This window comes from Ceratotherium simum, chromosome 10, assembly GCF_057802395.1.
Source record: "Ceratotherium simum simum isolate JZ-2026a chromosome 10, ASM5780239v1, whole genome shotgun sequence".
In the NCBI taxonomy this organism is placed as follows: Eukaryota; Metazoa; Chordata; class Mammalia; order Perissodactyla; family Rhinocerotidae; genus Ceratotherium; species Ceratotherium simum.
Window position 1 is genome coordinate 9,507,091 of NC_141909.1, and position 18,559 is coordinate 9,525,649.

At 40.1% G+C, this 18,559-nt stretch overlaps 1 protein-coding gene across 1 annotated transcript; it reads left to right on the plus strand.

Annotated features, from left to right (window-relative positions):
* Positions 1–858: 858 nt before the first annotated feature.
* On the plus strand, positions 859–18,203 carry SLC10A2 (solute carrier family 10 member 2). The gene is made up of 6 exons (XM_004423161.3): positions 859–1,235; positions 7,532–7,650; positions 11,803–11,891; positions 12,943–13,118; positions 15,049–15,206; positions 18,076–18,203. The coding sequence occupies exons 1-6, from the start codon at positions 859–861 to the stop codon at positions 18,201–18,203; spliced, it is 1,047 nt and encodes a 348-aa protein (XP_004423218.1).
* Positions 18,204–18,559: the final 356 nt, after the last annotated feature.

An 18,559-nucleotide genomic window follows, 5' to 3' on the forward strand; every position in this document is an offset into this window, starting at 1 on the left:
CACAAAGAGCTCCTTTGACCTAATCCTCTGAGGTTCATCCTTCTAAATAATTGTTTTGTCTCTACCTATAAAGCACTTCCTTACTATGGTGACACATACATAATTGTGTGTGTAAGTAATTGAGGGTGGCTCTACCAGTCAGCTGCCTTCCCACTAGACAACACAGAAAACATACTGTCTTCCTGAACGTTACTCTCCCGTAGGTTTGCATCAAGGCCCTACAAGTTTCCCAAACTTACATATACTTTATGAGACTATAGACCGATAGGAGAAGACAGATTGATACAGTAGGAAAACTACTGCAGAAGGAAATTGAAGGTCTGGGTTCCAGCTCAGAGTCTGACACTATTTTGCAATTTAACTTGGCATAGGGCACTCGACTTTTCAGGGTCCCATCTCCCCTATTTAAAGGAGATGAGTGAGCAACATTCTGTCCTATGGCTCATCCCCTACAATGTTCTGTAATTTTCTGAGTTGATTTTAAGGGTCACTTAACTGAAATTATTTAACAAAACTTCCCAGCATTAAACATTAACACAGCTCTTTTTATATGGCATGGTTCATTATCACGCCAATAAATGATTAATTATAATTCTCTATCTGGACCAGTAATTTGGCAGGACTTTTATGATTCATAATTTGTGCTATGTTGTAATGTTACCTCTTGAAACTGACATACTAGCATTTATTGTTTTTTTATTGCCTCTCTGAGTTGGCTTTTGAAAGAGACACCAAGTGACATGTTTAGGAAGGGTTTAAAAGTTTGACGTGGTTGGATTAGGCATTACTTGTCTAGTGAGGAGTGGAGGATTGGAGCTTCTGTGGACTTCTGTGACCACTAGAGCAGCAAACCCAGCAATGAATAATTCAACGGGCTGTTCAGCCAATGCAACAGTTTGCAATGGCACATCCTGTGTAGTAACTTCTGGAAATTTCAATGCCATTCTGAGTGTGGTCCTCAGTACCATCTTGACCATTCTCCTGGCTTTGGTAATGTTCTCCATGGGATGCAATGTGGAAATCAAGAAATTCCTAGGGCACATAAGGCGGCCGTGGGGCATATGTGTTGGCTTCCTCTGTCAGTTTGGACTCATGCCCCTCACAGGATTCGTCCTGTCAGTGGCCTTTGGCATCCTCCCCATCCAAGCTGTAGTGGTGCTCATCACAGGATGCTGTCCAGGAGGAACTGCCTCCAACATCTTGGCCTATTGGGTTGATGGCGACATGGACCTGAGGTAAGATATCTAAACTTCCCCGTACTGCAATCACATTGAATTAATCTTTTGGGAAGCCTCTGGCATTGTGAATTTCCGTCTGATCTGCCGTTGATCTGGGGTATGGCTGAAGAATTAAACAGAAGAAAATAAATGCATTCACTTGCCTTCCTGCACAGCTGCTTAGCTGTTGAAATTTGGGGGTTATATTTTGTGTCTGTGTTTTTTAATCTAAATCGGTTAACAAGGAGTTGGATAATTGCTGTTTATCTTTGGGAAAAGATTCAAAGTTTTTCGAAAAAGAAATCCTTCCCAAGCCACAAGCTGCAGCTGAGAAAGTTTTCCTTGTTGGTATCAGCAAATGAAAGAAAGTGTTTCTTTGTGGTGATGAAGAGCTCTGAGTGCAATGAATCAAGTTGTTCATTAAACATTAGAATCTACGGTGAGACAATGGACACAGCCAGTTCTTTGGAAAAGCTTTTTCTTTGCATAAAACCTAAGGAAGAATTTGTACATTTGCTTCACTTCTACTGGTATTAAAAGAAAAAAACCTGCGGCAGCTTTTTTAAAAAGGTTATGCTTACCTTACTATAAAATAAACAGAAAATGGTTTCTCTGCTTCCCACAGAGTAATCTAAATTGCAGTGGTTGCCCAATTCATCCTGTGCCAGTCCGAACTAGCACTGGGAAAAAAACTAATAGAAATAAGACGAAGCATTAATGTGATGAGACTGAGAATTTTAATGCTGCAAGTTGAATAGACGAATGTCTTCTTCCTTACCTCACAATTCCTCATTTCCTGTGAAAGGTAGGCATTTCTGCAAACCCGCCAGGTGTTAATGTAACGTGTGCTTATTAAATATTGTCCAGCAAGCAATCAGCTCTGTTAATCACCAGCTACTCAACTCAGAAGAGAGAAGCTCAAAGTGTAGAAATGTCACAATTACAAAATGTTAGACAGTATTCCATGTTGATCCAGTGCCTGTGAGTAATTGGGAGCCTGCCACCTCATCTCAGCTGGTACTGATTTCTCCAGAAGCTTTAGAAAGGCCACACAAGCTATATAGATTCACATTACATATTTTTCACATAAGGAAATACTGTATTTTCTTTGCAATAGATTTTTTTAAGGAAAGTCCTGTAAAGAACCAAGGATGATAAGTGCTGTTCATGGTTAGTTAATCTGTGAACGACGGTATAGCAATAAGTTCTTTTTAGACTTTAACTTAGTTTGACCTGAGGAACTAGGTACCCAGAGGTGAGAATTCTAAAGGTTAGCACCAGCTAACCCGAGGGGATTGCAATAAATTGAATATGGGGCTTTGACTTCCACTAAACAGCTTTTACATAATATTTATAACTTTTCAACAAAACGGAAGAGTCTTGTACCTCAACATAATGCCGCACATGTAATCATTTTATAAGATAGAAAAGCATGTGTGATGCTGGGTTGTTTGGCTGGTGAAACGGATTCCCTTCTGTGGGCTAAAAGTATAAAAACTTAATTTAAAAGCTCCAAGTCACACCTTTCTGTGGTTTTAAGGAAATCTTATTTCTCTTGAAACAGGAGATGATTACGTAATCCTGTCTACCTCGTATAACAATTCTTGTAAAAAATAAAAATATTAAGAAATGAAAACCAAAAGTAGAATTTGAAACCGTGGTGGAAAACGTCCAGCTGAATCGGTGTATATGAATCCTTCAGCAAGTCAGAATAAGACCAATAATGGGACGCATGGCATTGAAAATTTTAATTTTTATTCTAGAAAGTGTGCACTCCACAGTTCCCCCTTGTCTTGTAAATAACATCAACACCTCTCCAGTCCAATAGTCACCCCTCTGGCAATCCCACCTATCCATAACTCAAACAAGATCCAGTAAAAGACTTTGTACACCCAAAATAAATCTCACTTAATCTCATAAACGTTCCTCACAAAGGACCTACTTACTCTCTTTTTAAATTCTAAAGCTCTGTTGTGCTATTTCCCAGCACAAAGGACGAGAAACAAGAAGTGGGGAGGGGTGCTGGAGAGGCAGGCCTGTGTCCCGCAGCGGCAAGTGGCCCCAAAAGCCTGACCTCAAGAGAGAAGACCAAAATGCCTCCAAAGCAGAGGACAACTCCCAAAGCACAGCAGACTTTCCATCGTTTACTTTAGAGACAAACAGCTCTATAAACAAATCACCCAGAAGACATCACTGTATTTTAACGGAGCAAATAATAATAACGTTTATCACAATAACCCATAATCATTAAATTATGCCACGATGTATGATGAGGACGATGCACTGCCTATGGTAGGGGGAAAATTGCAAATATTTCTCTACAGCAAATTAAGAGTAACGCTTCAGCTATCAGGAAACAGATTGCCAACACCTTTTATTCTTCTGGAGCAAGCACTGGATAACTGGTCTCCTGATAACTTAGATACAATCCTATGCACCATTCATATTTCCAATTCTGTCCTCTTGGAACTTTACCTTCTTCATTTCCATTTGAGCTCTAGCAACAGCAGCCAAGATGCAATTGTTCATACCAACAGGTACCTGCACTGGTTGAGCAGATGCCACACAATGCCAGCACAACAACTCCTGCCTGGCTTGAACTTTCCTGGGTGTGGTTCCTGGGGGAAGAAACCAAATCACCTCCCCCTCACCCTATTATTTCTTCCAAACCTGGGGAGCCATTGCATTTTGCAATCTCTAGTGACTTAAAAAAAATAAAAATAACACACTTTGCTCATTGAATCCTTGCTCATTGAAATACAGCAAGTGATATTTCTGCTCCTTCTCAGACCACTGCAGCCTAGAAAGCTGTTGCGGGAATCTGATCCGTGCACAGAGGTTTCCACCTGTTCTCGCTGTGCCGTGGGCACTTGATGCACGATACGTTTCAGGGAGAAACGAAGGTGATGTTTTCAGGTGAATTTGCTGGTGACCAGGCCTGCAGTTCGGGGGACACAGAGACCTCCCGCCCCCTTGTGTCTGCTCTAGCCCCAGAGAGTCCCCGTTTTCACATCACTGTTTTCTTTGCAGTGGCCTCAGCCACACCACACAAGGACTTTCCTCCTCATTTTCCCACTTCTTTAGGGAATCCCTGCTTATGTTGACTTTCCTCAGTTTCCCCCAATTCCTTCACTGCCGTGCACTTTCTACACTCCCTTTTATTATTTTGTAGATTTAATAGTTTCTAGATTTTCCTACCACATCCTTTGCTCTTTGGCCAGATGTTCATTTTTCACCTTCCAGTTCAACCTTGGCTGTTATCTCAGTTGTTCAAGATCCCTGACCCTCTAGCTTATCACATATTCAAGGCAATCCCTCCATTTCTACCACATAAATGTGCAGCTGCTCTCTACTCTAAGAACTAACCCAACACTATTTGACTTTTCTTTTATTTTCCCTCAAAGTTACCAATCTTTGTTTCTCTCACGTAGCTTATATTTGACTTACTAGCTGTATTTAGTAGGCACTACTATGAGCCACGCACAGTACAGAAGTGTCCTACATGCATTTTAATCCTCAGAATAATCCTCTGAGATCAGTACTATTATTTTCTGCATTTGACAGGTGATAAAATTAAGGCTCCTCACCTTGACGGCGGGCATAGAGTCAGTCATGTCAGAGTCAGAATTGGAATCCAGACCTATCCACTTATCCTTGTCCAGACTATTAACCTTTGCTCAACATTATTTCTATCACTTATCACATCTTCACTCTCTAGCACCACCTATATACACTTCTTTTGATCTTTCCAACTTGGTGTTTCATTTCTAAAATGATTACAATATTCTGCATTCCTTATCACGGACTTCACCCAATTCCTCAACATACACTGAACTCTCATTGATTGCTTTCTTTTATTTCCAAAAGGAAAAGAAAATCTCCCTGGTGGTTAATAGAGCCAAAGCCAAGAGATTTTTTCTTTTCTTACATTTTTTCTTATTCCAATATAAATTTATGGTAGTATTTCCATTGTTGACATCTGTGTTCTTTATAAACTTTGATTTTTTTCATGTAAAATGATTTTTTCTTTTGCTAATTTATTCTGCTACATTGTTCCTTAAAATTATTTCCCTGTGAATTGTTTTTCATCTCATTTTGAGTGGTTCGGTGTTGTTCTTGTATTAGTTCAAATGGCATTATCTTCCAGCCTCCTACTCTCTTGTCCCTCTGCGGGCCCTCACGGTCGAGATGGCCCACCAAATCTAACCCATTTCCTTCTCCAACTCCTGTCTTGTCCCTCCTCACGGCCTTGAAGAAACTGCTCTTGCCAAACTCAAAACCATGATACAACTTTATAAATTGTCTTAGCAATAACTCAGAATTGAAACTTTCACAAGGAAATTTGAAGGAAAAACAAGGAGAGAAACAGACTTTCTTCTAAAAGTTGTTCTCATAGTTTAAAACAAAAAACTCCCAGCCTTCTCTTCACTATGATCCAGGAAATGAATACTGCCCCGCTCCTCCAGACTCCCTCCCATCCTCTCCACTCTAGAAATCATATTGGATGGAGTAGAATTAAAGTGATTTTATTATGGGGATAACTTTAAATCCATTCTCATTGACTTTAAAAAATAAAAGATAAAAAAAGAGGACAGTGTAGGAAGTGAAGAAGGAAGAGAGGGAGGGGAAGATCATTGACAAACTCTAGTACTTTAACTACAAGTAGGACAAAGCACTAATTATAGCACATTAACTTATTATTCTGGTGTAGGACTCTACCTTCGCATCCTATTTTGTGTCTAAAGTAAGTTAATCTGTCACTGTAATAAATTGAACTTCTTAGAAAAGTTTTACATACTTCTCTAGCATTGGTTATTGTTGCATGATTTATCTCTACTAAGACAGGTATTTTTTTCTAAATCTTTTAAACGCGTAGTAAGTGAAGTCATTCCTGATTTTTTTTAAAAAAAAAGACTATTAGGGAAGTAAAGCCCCTGACAAACAATGCCTCCACCCTTTATTTTGCCAAAACTGTGCTTATTTAGATGCATTGAAATGAAATGCCTCACCTCCAGCTGTTTTCCTTAGCATTGTAAAGCATGGTTGTTTCTGTTGTTTTGGGGGGAGTGGGTGGTGTAGATAATTTAGCATTTTCCTCCAAGTCCACACATAATACCTTTAAGAAATTACTACTTTTATAGTCTCAATGCTATAGCTATTGGAGAAAGGACCTTTCAGAAAATTTTCTCTAGTTTCCTAATACCGTATTATGCTGGAACACAACACACACACACACACACTGTGGCTGGATTGGTAATAACAATAACTAGCTTTTAATGAGTGCCTTGCATTATTTTAAGCACTGGACTCATTGGCTCATTCAATCCTCACAGCCTATTGAGGTGGCAACAATTATGATCTTCATTTTACAGATAAAGAAACTAGCAAAGAGAAGTCACGTAATTTACCCAAAGTCATGTAGGAAGTGGCCATACCTGCTTCTAACCCAGGCAGTGTCTGCGTTTGGTGTCTAGCCCAGCCGTTTAACAGCTCTGTTCCCCGGGCAGAGAATGTGACCCTGTGCACAGGGCACTATGATAGGAACAGGAAGACCCACTACCCAAACCTCCTCTTCCATCCTGTCACAGTGCAGAAAATAGCATCATTCCATATTAATTCCTCCATATCGAAAACCAAAGTCCACCTACTCAGCCAGGTCCATCCCCTAAAACACAGATGCTCTCAGGAGGAATGTACCAGATCCTGGGTCTTGTGAACACACATTTGGTAAATTTCTCAGCAGGAATAGAATCTAGGCCTGGTTGCATGTTTTCTGTGGTTTTTTGAGTCAGCATTCTCTTCTTTTCTCAGGCTACGGGCAATGGTGTAATAATTTGTCTGCTTTAGGGAAAGACACTGAAGCTTCCTCCTTTGAACTTGTCTTCTCCTCCAAGGGCCCAGGGAGGCCCCTCTCATCCCAACTTGGACAGACACGGCGAAGCCCCTGAAGTCTTGGCTGGTATAAACGTGTGTGCTGTACTCTTATTGGAAGTTCAAAAGGTGGCCTGTCCAAGCACCTTGTACCTTGTCGAACAATGAATTTGACCCGCCATTAAATATCTTCTCTGATTCTTGAGAACCAGTGGGGAGGGAGGATGGCACAAGAGGAAGTTGGAAGACACCAAACATGGATCTCAGCTTTTTGCCCGAGGCCAGGCCCTGCACAAACGTGGGCACGTGTGTATTTCTGTCCCTCAGACGGGATGGTGCTGCTGGTTGAGAGTCTTTTGAAGGACATTCTAATCATGAATTGAAAAATGAAACAACTTCTCCCTTAGAAAACTCAACCTGCCCACCTTCCCATTTCCTTTCAGCGTCAGCATGACCACATGCTCCACGCTGCTGGCCCTGGGAATGATGCCGCTGTGCCTCTTTACCTATACCAAAATGTGGGTCGAGTCTGGGACGATCGTAATTCCCTATAATAACATAGGTAAGTCATTCTTCGGCAAGACTTATGAATACTGCCCTCCTACTCTCTGCTTGTCCCCAGCTAGGTTCTTAGGCCAGGCTCAGACCCAGCTGATATTTACCTCTTGCACCAGCAGCTGTTTATGACCAATTAGTATTTCATTACAAGTCACCTCTGCATTTGAACGAAGGTTGGCAGCATCTAAATGCCAAACCTTGACCCCATGGAAGAACCTGTTTTTTTCCTCCATTGAAATCACCAGGGAGAGGGGCCAACTTAAGGGATTCCTCCGCACAGCCATTCCGACCTGAGGAGGCTGAAGCTGCTAATGTATGAGAGGCTCCACCTGTTCCTTAACTCAGAGTGCAAATAGTTCATGGGAACAGGAGTTTGCACCCAGACACTCAAACTGAAGAAATACAAAGAACATTCCACTAATGATTTAAAAATAGGGCACCAAGTGAGCAATCGTGAGCGTGGCCATAGGAAACTACCAGATGAAACACAGGTTTGTAACACTCAACTGAGAGCCACATCTTGATTCAGAAGTTGATTTACTGGCACAGGTTGTGTGTCGTGCCTCAGGGGTCAAATTTGCTAGTTATGACTCTGTCTCCACTCATTTTAACTCTAGGATGTTCACCCCTAGTCCAAAGGAGTTTTTTTCTATTTCTGGGAGAACAAATTAAGTTGCTGGTGTAACATGGGGTCAAAGGAAGAACAAGATGGCTCCTGGTCTACCCAAACCAGGCAATTCCCCCATCGAACTATCATCAGGAAAGATGAGATGTAGGTGAAATAGGACATCAGTACCACTCACCAGGAACATTGCATGCTACATTGTCTTTTTCAGCTGACCTTGGAGACGAATGTCTCCCTGATGGCTGCCTCAAAGAGGTGTGGGTGTCCCATTGAAGGAAGGATGTAAGCAAAGGCTAAATGGTTACTGGTTAGGATGTTTGTAAAAGGGATTCCTGTTGGCATTGGAAGCTGGACTGGATGGTGTCTAAAATCTCTTCCTTTTCTAAGAAAGATTGTTCCTGTGTTAAAACATGATTCAGAGTCTACACAAGTGAATTAGAACAAACTTTGGGAATGCTAATTGGTGACAATCTGTATTGCAATACTTTCAGATCATCTCTTCTCTCTCCCCACTCCTGCCCTAGCCACTAAACCAAAAAAAAAAAAAAAAAAGTGGTCCTCTTTGGCACACCCTGTTCAAGTATGGGATTTTCCTGTACAAGGTCCTTCTACTGACCCCAGGGGAACTCCTTCATAACAGACATAATCTCCTGCAAACAGGTTGTAGGGGGCCCTCCACAACCACTTGCTTGTGCCTCATGTTGCTTAACTCTCAGTCTGCTCCCTTGGAAGACATCTTCCTTAGAGTTAAAGAATGTAGTTTGTTTGAGTGGTGTACATTGTAGGCCTCTCAAAGAATCTGCAGCTGACTGAGGAGTATTACTTCTTTATTACTCAATGTTTAAGAAAAGAATTAAGCCTTAAAATATTCTCCTCTTGATATTCACTCTTTTCTGGAAAATGCCTTATAGCAATATTGAGTGATTCTAACTATGGTGTGAATGACTTATATCACATCTTTTAATGTGAATAAATTTTAATAGGAAGAAAAAGTGCAAAAGAGTAATTAGCACCTCTATGGAGGAAAAGGTCATCACAGAAGAGGTAAAAGGCAAAAAAAAAAAAAAGAAAATGGAAGAGAAGAAGAAAAGATAAAAATTTTTTAAATGAAAATTTGATAAAAAAAGATATTAACTCCACGTACTCACCATTTTGCCCAGGCCTATTTTCCAACCTAACCTTCTTGCTATTGGTTTTTCTAGTGCTTTAATATAGAGAACAAACAACCCAATTACTTCACAAGATGTTTAAGGCTCAAGTGTTTCATTTGTCCAAGATGACTGGGGAGCTGGAAGTAGCCCCTGGTCTGCTCTCCACTCTGCTGGGTGGGGCAGGACTTTTGGCACAGGTTCCACACGGTGCTCATGGTGCTCTGATGATTCAATAAATGCCCTCTGAGCCCCTTCAGATGATGACATCCGGATGGAGGAGGCGGCGGCTGCATGGCTGGTACCACTGAAAACACACTGCAGCAAGTTGTTCTTCCTACTCCTCTCTAGCCTACATTTGTGTCTAGTACCGTGAACCATATACCCACTTCACCATCTAATTCTCCCAGCAGCACTGTGAGATAAACAGAATTCTACTCATCTCACAAAAGGAGGGCTCAGAGGGGTCCAGTAATGTGCCCAGTTGCCACGGTTTGTGAATAAGGTTCAGCTCCGGGTCTATCCGGCTCCAAGTTCCACCCTGTGACTCTGTTCACCACCCTCTCATTCTCTTCTTTATTTCTACCTTTCTTTCCTCCTATACCTGCTGTGTAAACTTGATTTAAGACCAAGTTATGATTCAAATGGTGTGACTGTAGGCAGATGCTTTCTCATCTATATGGACAGGCCTTTGACACAGAAGCACAGACGCAGGAAGGATAAGGAAAACAGAGTGGGGGGAAGAGAAGAGCGGGAACTTTCGCCCACCGGGGAGTTACAACATCCCACCTCTCCAGGCGGGATTGTGACCAAGGGCAAAGAGTGTCTTTTCCGGTCAACTTCAAGTCTCAGAAAAGCTGTATCTGGCTTCATCAGGGCAGGAGAGGAAATGCAATGCTGCTATGGATTTTGGCAGGTGGTCCTGCTTCCGTGTTTATCCTGAAGCCTTGGGCTGCCCCAAGGAGACAAAGGCTCTTAGCAAGAGGGACCAAACATGGCGGATGGGCTGCATTTTCACAGATCCAACCCGGTAAAGATGTTACCAAAACCTAACCCCACTTACATTCCAGGCACAATATTTGTACCTAGATTTAAGCTAACACAGTACAATTTGTGTCAAGACAGCTTTAATTTAAGGCCCACAAACTTTACACAATTTAGGGAAGAGTCTGCAGACCCAGTGGAGGAAGTCTCCTCCCAAAGGAGCAGGACTTAAGGATACTCAGAGGAGATTTTTCTGGGGGCTTTTTCCAGTACGTCTATCAACGACTCTTTCATACATTGTTTCACCATTTTCTCCTTGCTCTCTCCTCTCATCTTTTTTCTTTTTTTTTCCTGCTCTTGGTATCCTTAGGTTACTTAATCCCATGGAGTAATTTCTGGGAAGAAGTAGTTGCTAACCCTTATATCGCCAGGAGGCCCAGAAGCCTACAAAGAAAGTATGTTTTCATCACTATTATACTCATTTTAAGTTCATATTTACAGCCCTGGAATCTAGAAGCCTTTTTCCAGCCCTCATTCAATCTACTCCAGTACTAAGCAACCTTCACTCTCCAAATTTCATTATTCAGTTCCACTTTCTCCTACTGCTTTTAAAAGATGTCTGAAAAAGAAACAGCCCATGAGAAGTTAGAAGTTGTTGGTGCTATAGTATATCAAAGCAGCTGTTGGACAAATGAGTGTTAAATAATATGGAGAAATAAACCACATGTCACGAGTATATCAGTAAATTTAACATGGTGAAATTGAAGTATGACTCTTTTATCTGGCTGAGAGAGCATGCTCCTGCAAAGAATTATAATTACTTGAGAGGTCGCCAAACATATTATCTCACAGAAAATTTAAAGCATGCTTTCAACCTATTCTCTCACCTCTCTGCTGAAGATTTGAGTAACCAAAGTCAGTCCTAACTAGAAGTCAATAGGCTTCGGAATGCCTGGAAAATTTTTCACTTTTTTAAAAAATTTATACTACCATGAAGTAACAGATAGATGTAAAATATCATCTACATACACCCCAAGAACACATGCACACACAAACTTTGAAAAGATATTTTTGCTAGGATGTAAAGATGCAAAAACCAACGAAGCCAGGATGCTGACAAATTGATACTAAAAGAGATTGATTGGCAGTGTAAGGAACTCTAAAAAATTAACCAAGGATTTATATCATCAATATTATCAATTCTCCACCAGTAATATTAAATTATTTACTCGAGTGGGTAAGGAAGGAGAGTCGTTGGTGTTGTTTCATTTCTGCTTTATGTGTTCAAGAAGAGAGCCTGAAACACCATCTACGTCTTTTTCAGGCTGCTTACTCTTTTGTTCTCCTCTTTCCTGTGCTATGTGTTCTGTTGACCAAATCACTCTTCCGTCATTTTTAGGTACGTCTTTGGTCACTCTTGTTGTTCCTGTTTCCATTGGAATGTTTGTTAATCACAAATGGCCCCAAAAAGCCAAGCTCATACTTAAGGTAAGTGTCCCAAGCCCTAGGCCACCGGGTCAAATGCTCCACTGTGTGAGCTGAAATAATAGGTCTTTCCATCTCCTAAATTGGTTTTCTCCTTATATTAGAAACCCCCTTCTAGGGGGGGCTTAAAGTTATTAGATATGCAGTCCACTCTTCTAGAATGCCTTTCTCTTTCACATCCACAGGGCAAATTTCTATCCCCCCTTTGAGATACCCAATTCAAATGTCACCTCTTGGTTTTATTGTACTCTGTACCCCCAGAGCGCTTTGCTCTTATCTCTGTTATTTGGGTTTGTATTATAAAATATACCTAGACAGCTGTCTTAGAAAATAGATCATATCTTTTTTATCTCTGTATCCAGATGGTCAGTTCGGTGCCTGGCAATTGGTAGATGATATCTAATATATATATATATATATATAATTAGTAACCATTTATTCCTCTTCACCAACTATATTCTAGCTAGATGCTATGGACATGGAGATGGAGAGAGATGACATAGACATAGACGTATTCCACTGATCAGGGGGCAGAATAAGCTATAGCTGGTGGTCTTTGTTTCTCTGAGCAGCAAAATGTTATCTCTCAATTTTTTTTTAAATGTGAAAAGGAGAAAATAATAACAAAAGTGGCTTTCATTTGCATGTGACTTTTAAACCTTTATAGAGTTTTATATCTATGTTCTTATTATCATAATAATCATAAAAGGTGACTAAGGCAAGATTTCATCTTTAATTACAGATGAAGAAACTAAAACTCAGAGAGGTTTTGGGATTTACCAAAGGAAGGGGGGCAGGAGTTAAATCTGAAAGCCAGGCCTTCTTGTTCTTATTGAGTGGGTTTTCTTCCTCTCTGACAAAGATAATTTGCGAGCTAAAACATCTTCTTCAAGCTAATTGAGCATGGACGCTATATGTCCTATTTCCCTAAAAATGAAAATGTGGAACGAGCGCCAGCGTTTCTGGTGGGCGGACAGCAGCCATAGGGTGAGGAGTACACAGAGATGAGACTTCATTATCATGATGGTTGGGTCTGCTTGTGTCTTTCTTCCAGATTGGGTCCATCACTGGCGCAATCCTTATTGTGGTCACAGCTGTGGTGGGAGGAATACTGTACCAAAGTGCCTGGATCATCGCTCCCAAACTGTGGATTATAGGAATGATATTTCCTGTGGCCGGTTACTCTCTAGGGTTTTTTCTGACTAGAATAGCTGGTCAGCCCTGGCACAGGTATGGTGTTTTGGTAAATTGAACTGGGAATTTTCTTCTATAATAGCTGTTGTGCTGGTTTGCTAAGGCTAGTGTAACAAAGTACCTCAAACAAGGTGGTTTAAACAACAGAAATTTATTGTCTTCCAGTTGTAGAGGCTGGAAGTCCAAAATCAACCTGTCGGCAGGGTTGGTTCCTTCTGAGAGCTGTGAGAGGAATGTGTCCCAGGCCTCTCTCCTCCACTTGTTGATGGCCGTCTTCTCCATGTGTCTCTTCACATTGTCTTCCTTCTATGCATGTCTCTGTGACCAAATTTCCCCTTTTCACAAGGACACCAGTCATACTGGATAAGGGTGCACTGTAATCACCTCATCTTAATGAATCACATCTGCAGTGACCCTACTTCCAAATAAGGCACTGAGGGACTAGGGATGAGGACTTCAGTGTTTGCATTTGGGAGGACACGATTCAACACATAATAGCTGTAAATACTGGTGACAAATTCAAAATCTCACCTATAATAACATTCACCCTATTTCTGAATACATCATTCTGAGTAGACACATTCATTCCTAAATTATGCAAGTCCCCCAGCAAGAAAACACTGCCTGCCTCTCTGTTGTTCAAATTCTTCTGGACCGTTCCCCATACAAGGTTGAGCTCCTCCATTGTCGTGCATCCTTATTTTCCAAGAAGAACAACTTTAACAAAAGCACTTGGGTTGGCCTTGTAATATATGAAGATTCTCCAGCCAGCAACAGGATGAACTCATCACCCCAGGGTGCTGAATATTAGAACTGCATTTAGCATTTATGGGTTTGGTACTGGGTAAAGACACTTCCTCTCCTCCAGCCCCTCTGATTCAATAGGCGGACAAAAGCAGGTGTAGGGACCAGTGCATGTAGGAGGCTGGGAAAGAGATGAGCCGTGCAGGACAGTAGAGAGAGTGGGACACGTGAGTCAGGCTGACCTGGGCCTGCACTCCGGCCTCCCACTTAGCGACCGTGGGACCTAGGGCAGGCACTTACTCCTTCTCTGACTTTCTTATCTGTAGAATGGGGGCAGTAATGCCTACCTCGCAGATTTTGATCAAGATTTAGTCAGAAAAACAAAACCAATTTCACAATAAAACAACTATAACAAATACTCTGTCTTGAGTGTTTTCTCATCCTCTTCTCTGTGCTCTGCACTCTCACCAAGGACATAATTGAAAAGAGCGAAATGAACCCCTTTAGTCATTTATGGAACACTAATATAAATGAGCCCACTCCTTTCTTATGTATGTATTTTTTATTTATACATATATTATACTTATATTTATTTATATATATTTATGTATTTATATATATATCTGCTTTTAATGTATATATATTTATTCAATATATAATTTGACTTATATTTTATTCAATAATTTAATTATATATTGAATAAATATAAATTAGTTATTAATAAATATTATCATATATTAAATATAATATAAATAAATATTCTATGTATATGTATACATTTATAGATATAGATATTGATAGATTCCACTGCTTAGGGAGCAAAATAAGCTAGTTGATGTTCTTTATTTCTCTGGACAGAAAGATGTTATAATCTTCAACTTTTTTTTAAATGTGAAAAGGAGAAGATAATAACAATAGTAGCTTTAGTTTGCATATGCCTTTTTAACTTTTATAGAGTTTTGTATCTATTTTCTCATTATCAGAACAATCATAAAAGGTGACTAGAGCAAGATTTTATCTATGTGTGTGTATATATATAGGGAGAGAGAAAGAATATATAAATAAAATTATATATGGAATAAATATATATACATTAAAAGCAGATATATATACACACACATACTTGTTCTCGTTATATCTACTTTTAATATTATACAATAACAAAGCAAAACAAACAAAAAAAATCCAGTGAAAACATATATTCTCTTAACATTCCTTTTAGGTGCCGAACAGTGGCTCTGGAGACAGGGATGCAGAACACTCAGCTGTGCTCCACCATAGTCCAGCTCTCCTTCACCCAAGAGCAGCTCAATTACATATTCACATTCCCACTCATCTACAGCATTTTCCAGCTCGTCTTTGCAGCAGTATTCTTAGGAAGTAAGGAAGAATGCTAATCACATTTCATTATGATGTTCTTCTTTGAGAAATCCTGGGGTAGTTAATATGGCATTTTTTTAATTTCCTTTTTCTGTCAGTGAATTATATAAATTAAATTAAATTCCCTTTTCCTGGCACTAAAATAAATGGGTGGAAAAAGCCACCCATAATATTATCATGACTTCCCCACTGCTGATGAAAAAATTGTAATTTACCAAAAAGTTCTAGTTAAAGATTATTTTTAGGTGAAAAGTAAGGGAGTTCAATTCTCCTCACTGACTTCCTTCTCCTCAGTAGTTAGGGAGGCATATTAACCTGTTAGGAACAATGTACTGTGTGTTTTCCTCCATGCTTCCAGGAACCCTGGACTGGTAAGTTTTTTCAAAGCATCATCTTTATATGCTTTGTAAATATACGATATTTATCAGAAAATTGTATGCAAATTTATCAGGCTAAGTTACATCAGAAGACAGATATGTGTGTGTATACATATATACATATATATATATGTATTTTTTAATACCAATGCAGTTGAAACAGTTGAAGCAAATGTTCTTTATTTCAAGTACTAGAGTAGGTAACCTGATTCTTAATTTTTTTCTGATGTGGCGTATAGCCTTCATCCATTAGACCTACCACCTGCTGGCACTGACCTCATTGAAACTTTTCTCTACATTTTGTTGTCCCAGGACAGATGATGTTTAACATCTATTTTTAAATTCTATTTTTTTTAATAAAGAAACTGCTTTGATAAGCTTCGTGGCATTTTAATGGGGATTGTATGGTGAAGGTGAATGACACAGTAATGTGAATGTTAAGTTATGAAATGCCCAAGATAGTTTTGTTTCGGTTTGGTCTACCTTTTACTGAGCTCCATTGGGTATTCAACCCGCCTGTGGGTGTTAATCATTTTCTGCACTACAGTCTTGAATGTCATTCTCGGAGCAGAGTTTTCCTTTCTAGTGGAGGACTCTCTGGATCCACAGGAAACGTTCGGCCAATTTATCGCTGCTGCGGGACACAGAGGTCCATGGCCTAATTACCTTGTTTTCTTGTATGATAGAGATACACCCAATTTGATGCACCTTGAGATTTTTCCCGATAATTAGCCAGTGATGTCAATTAGACAAGCCAAGAAAGTGGACTGGTGGAGAGTACCATTAAGTAGATTTATAAGTTGAAGTAAGTTGAATAACTCACTCAGAAGGGATTAGTAGATGGGCTGAAGGGATGATGCAGAGGCAGGCACCAGTGTTGGTCTGATACATTTCCAGAGATTTAGCAGTAAGAGTGAGGCATCTTTATGAGGTACACTCAATGCCTGGAAACGTAGTTTGGTGATAGGAGTAGAAGTCTAAATAGTTTTTGAAACAAGGGAAGGAGGGAGATGGAGAGAGAGAAAAGGAAGGAAGGAAAGAAGGAAGGAAGGAAGGCAGGAAGGGAGGGAGGGAGGGTGGAAGGAAGGAAGAAAGGAAGGAAGGAAGGAAGGAAGGAAGGTGGGTGGGAAGGAAAAGAAAGAGAGAGAGAAAGAGAGAAAGAAGGAAGGAAGGAAGGAAGAAGGGAGGGAGGGAGAGAGAAAGAGAGGGAGAGAGGGAGGGAGGGAGAGAGAGAGAGGGAGGGAGAAAGAGAGAGAAGAAGAGAGAGAGAGAAAGAAAGAAAGGAAGAAAGCAAGTTTGGTTGAATAAAATCAGCGGCATATGTATAAGTTGAGGGACTCGCAGATCAAAACAGTTATAATAAAATGTTGGGATATTTTAATTCATCACAAGCTCAATTTAACAGATTCACTAGCTCAGTGGCTTCAAAGCTAACATTATTAGAAGTGCAGGGACCAGTCCAAGGAGATATTGATCTTGACATATTAAGATCTTTGAAGCAGGACACTGTCTCTCTCAGCTGTGTATCCTAATGACAGTACCATTTCCTGAGCACTTACTCCTCTCCCAGAGCCATGCCAGGCACTTCACTATCTTATCCCACTTGATGTTCAGAATTGCCCTGTGAGATAGACGATATTATTACCCATTGGTCTGATACATAAAAACCAATTAAAATTGGTTTTTAAGTGTGAGGTATTGGAATTTGAGGGTTCCATAAGTAATACTTTCTCTTCCTCTGTTGACTTTGGAACCAAATGAGAGGTATAAGAAAAAATTAGATATTTAGATCACAAAATAGCACTTTTTTTAATAGATAAAACTTAATTAGAAAATAGGGCTCGAAACTGCAACCGAATGGGTTTGTTAACACCATCCTTCTCCACTGCCTCACACATGTGCACATAACACACATAGACACACATACATTGCAGGTCTCACCTTGCAGGGTAGTCTATCCAGGTGAGCTGACCTCAAAAATATGCTGAAAAATGGCTGCCACCAGAGACTAGCAGCTTCACGGAAAAGAGGAAGGCTGATTACCCATCAGCCAAGGCTCCTCCATCCTGGGAAGGAGTGAGTGAAGGCAGGGAGGGACAGCGTTATTCCAGCTCAAGTCCTCCCACACCCACCAAGCTCCTGGACATTGCACCTTAGCTTGTAGCATATTTATTGAGGACTCGCACATTAACTGGGAAATGGGAGGTATGGAATGCATGCTTGCTGTTGTTATTGATGAGGACTACCTGCAAGGCTCGTGCCTGCATGAAGTGACGTGACTGCCCTGAGCAAGTTCTCCTCAAGTTGTATACTCTGTCCTCCTGAAGAGCAGTCATCCCTCTTATTGTGACTGGTCGTGGAACTAAGAATGGTGATTGCTTTCTCTAAGTAGGCACATATTATATTGAGCCATATGTTATAATCACTATCCAAAGTAAGTTTGCAGATAATTATTATTAAATTTGCTTAACCTCCTGTGTATTGTTTTCTAGTTTATTTTGGATACAAGAAATATTATAGAAAAAACAATGAGAAATTTCCAGAGAGCAAAGACAACGAGAAAGTCCCCGAGTCATCGCTCCATAAGGTGAATGAAGGCTTTCAACTAGATGAAAAGTAGACACCAAATGGACAAAAAAGAGGAATTCTAAAGAACATGCTTCAGCTATAAGAATATTTAATTATTTGTTTTGATGGGATATTTGTCAGGAAAAAGTTAAAGTCAAAATTTAAATTCTAATGGAATCCATGTACTGGTTTTGGTACCAAGTGACTGTGGTCCAAATCTTTAATGTGACAAATATTTATATATATATGTATATAAATATATATATATATAGTCTTTGTAATATGCCCAACAAAATATCCTCAGAGCTCAGGCTAAACCTGACGTAGGTAGCACTGAGAACCTTGTAACTCCTGAACTGAATTCTTACCCAGAATCTCATAACCCAGAGATAAGAACCTGACTTTTTG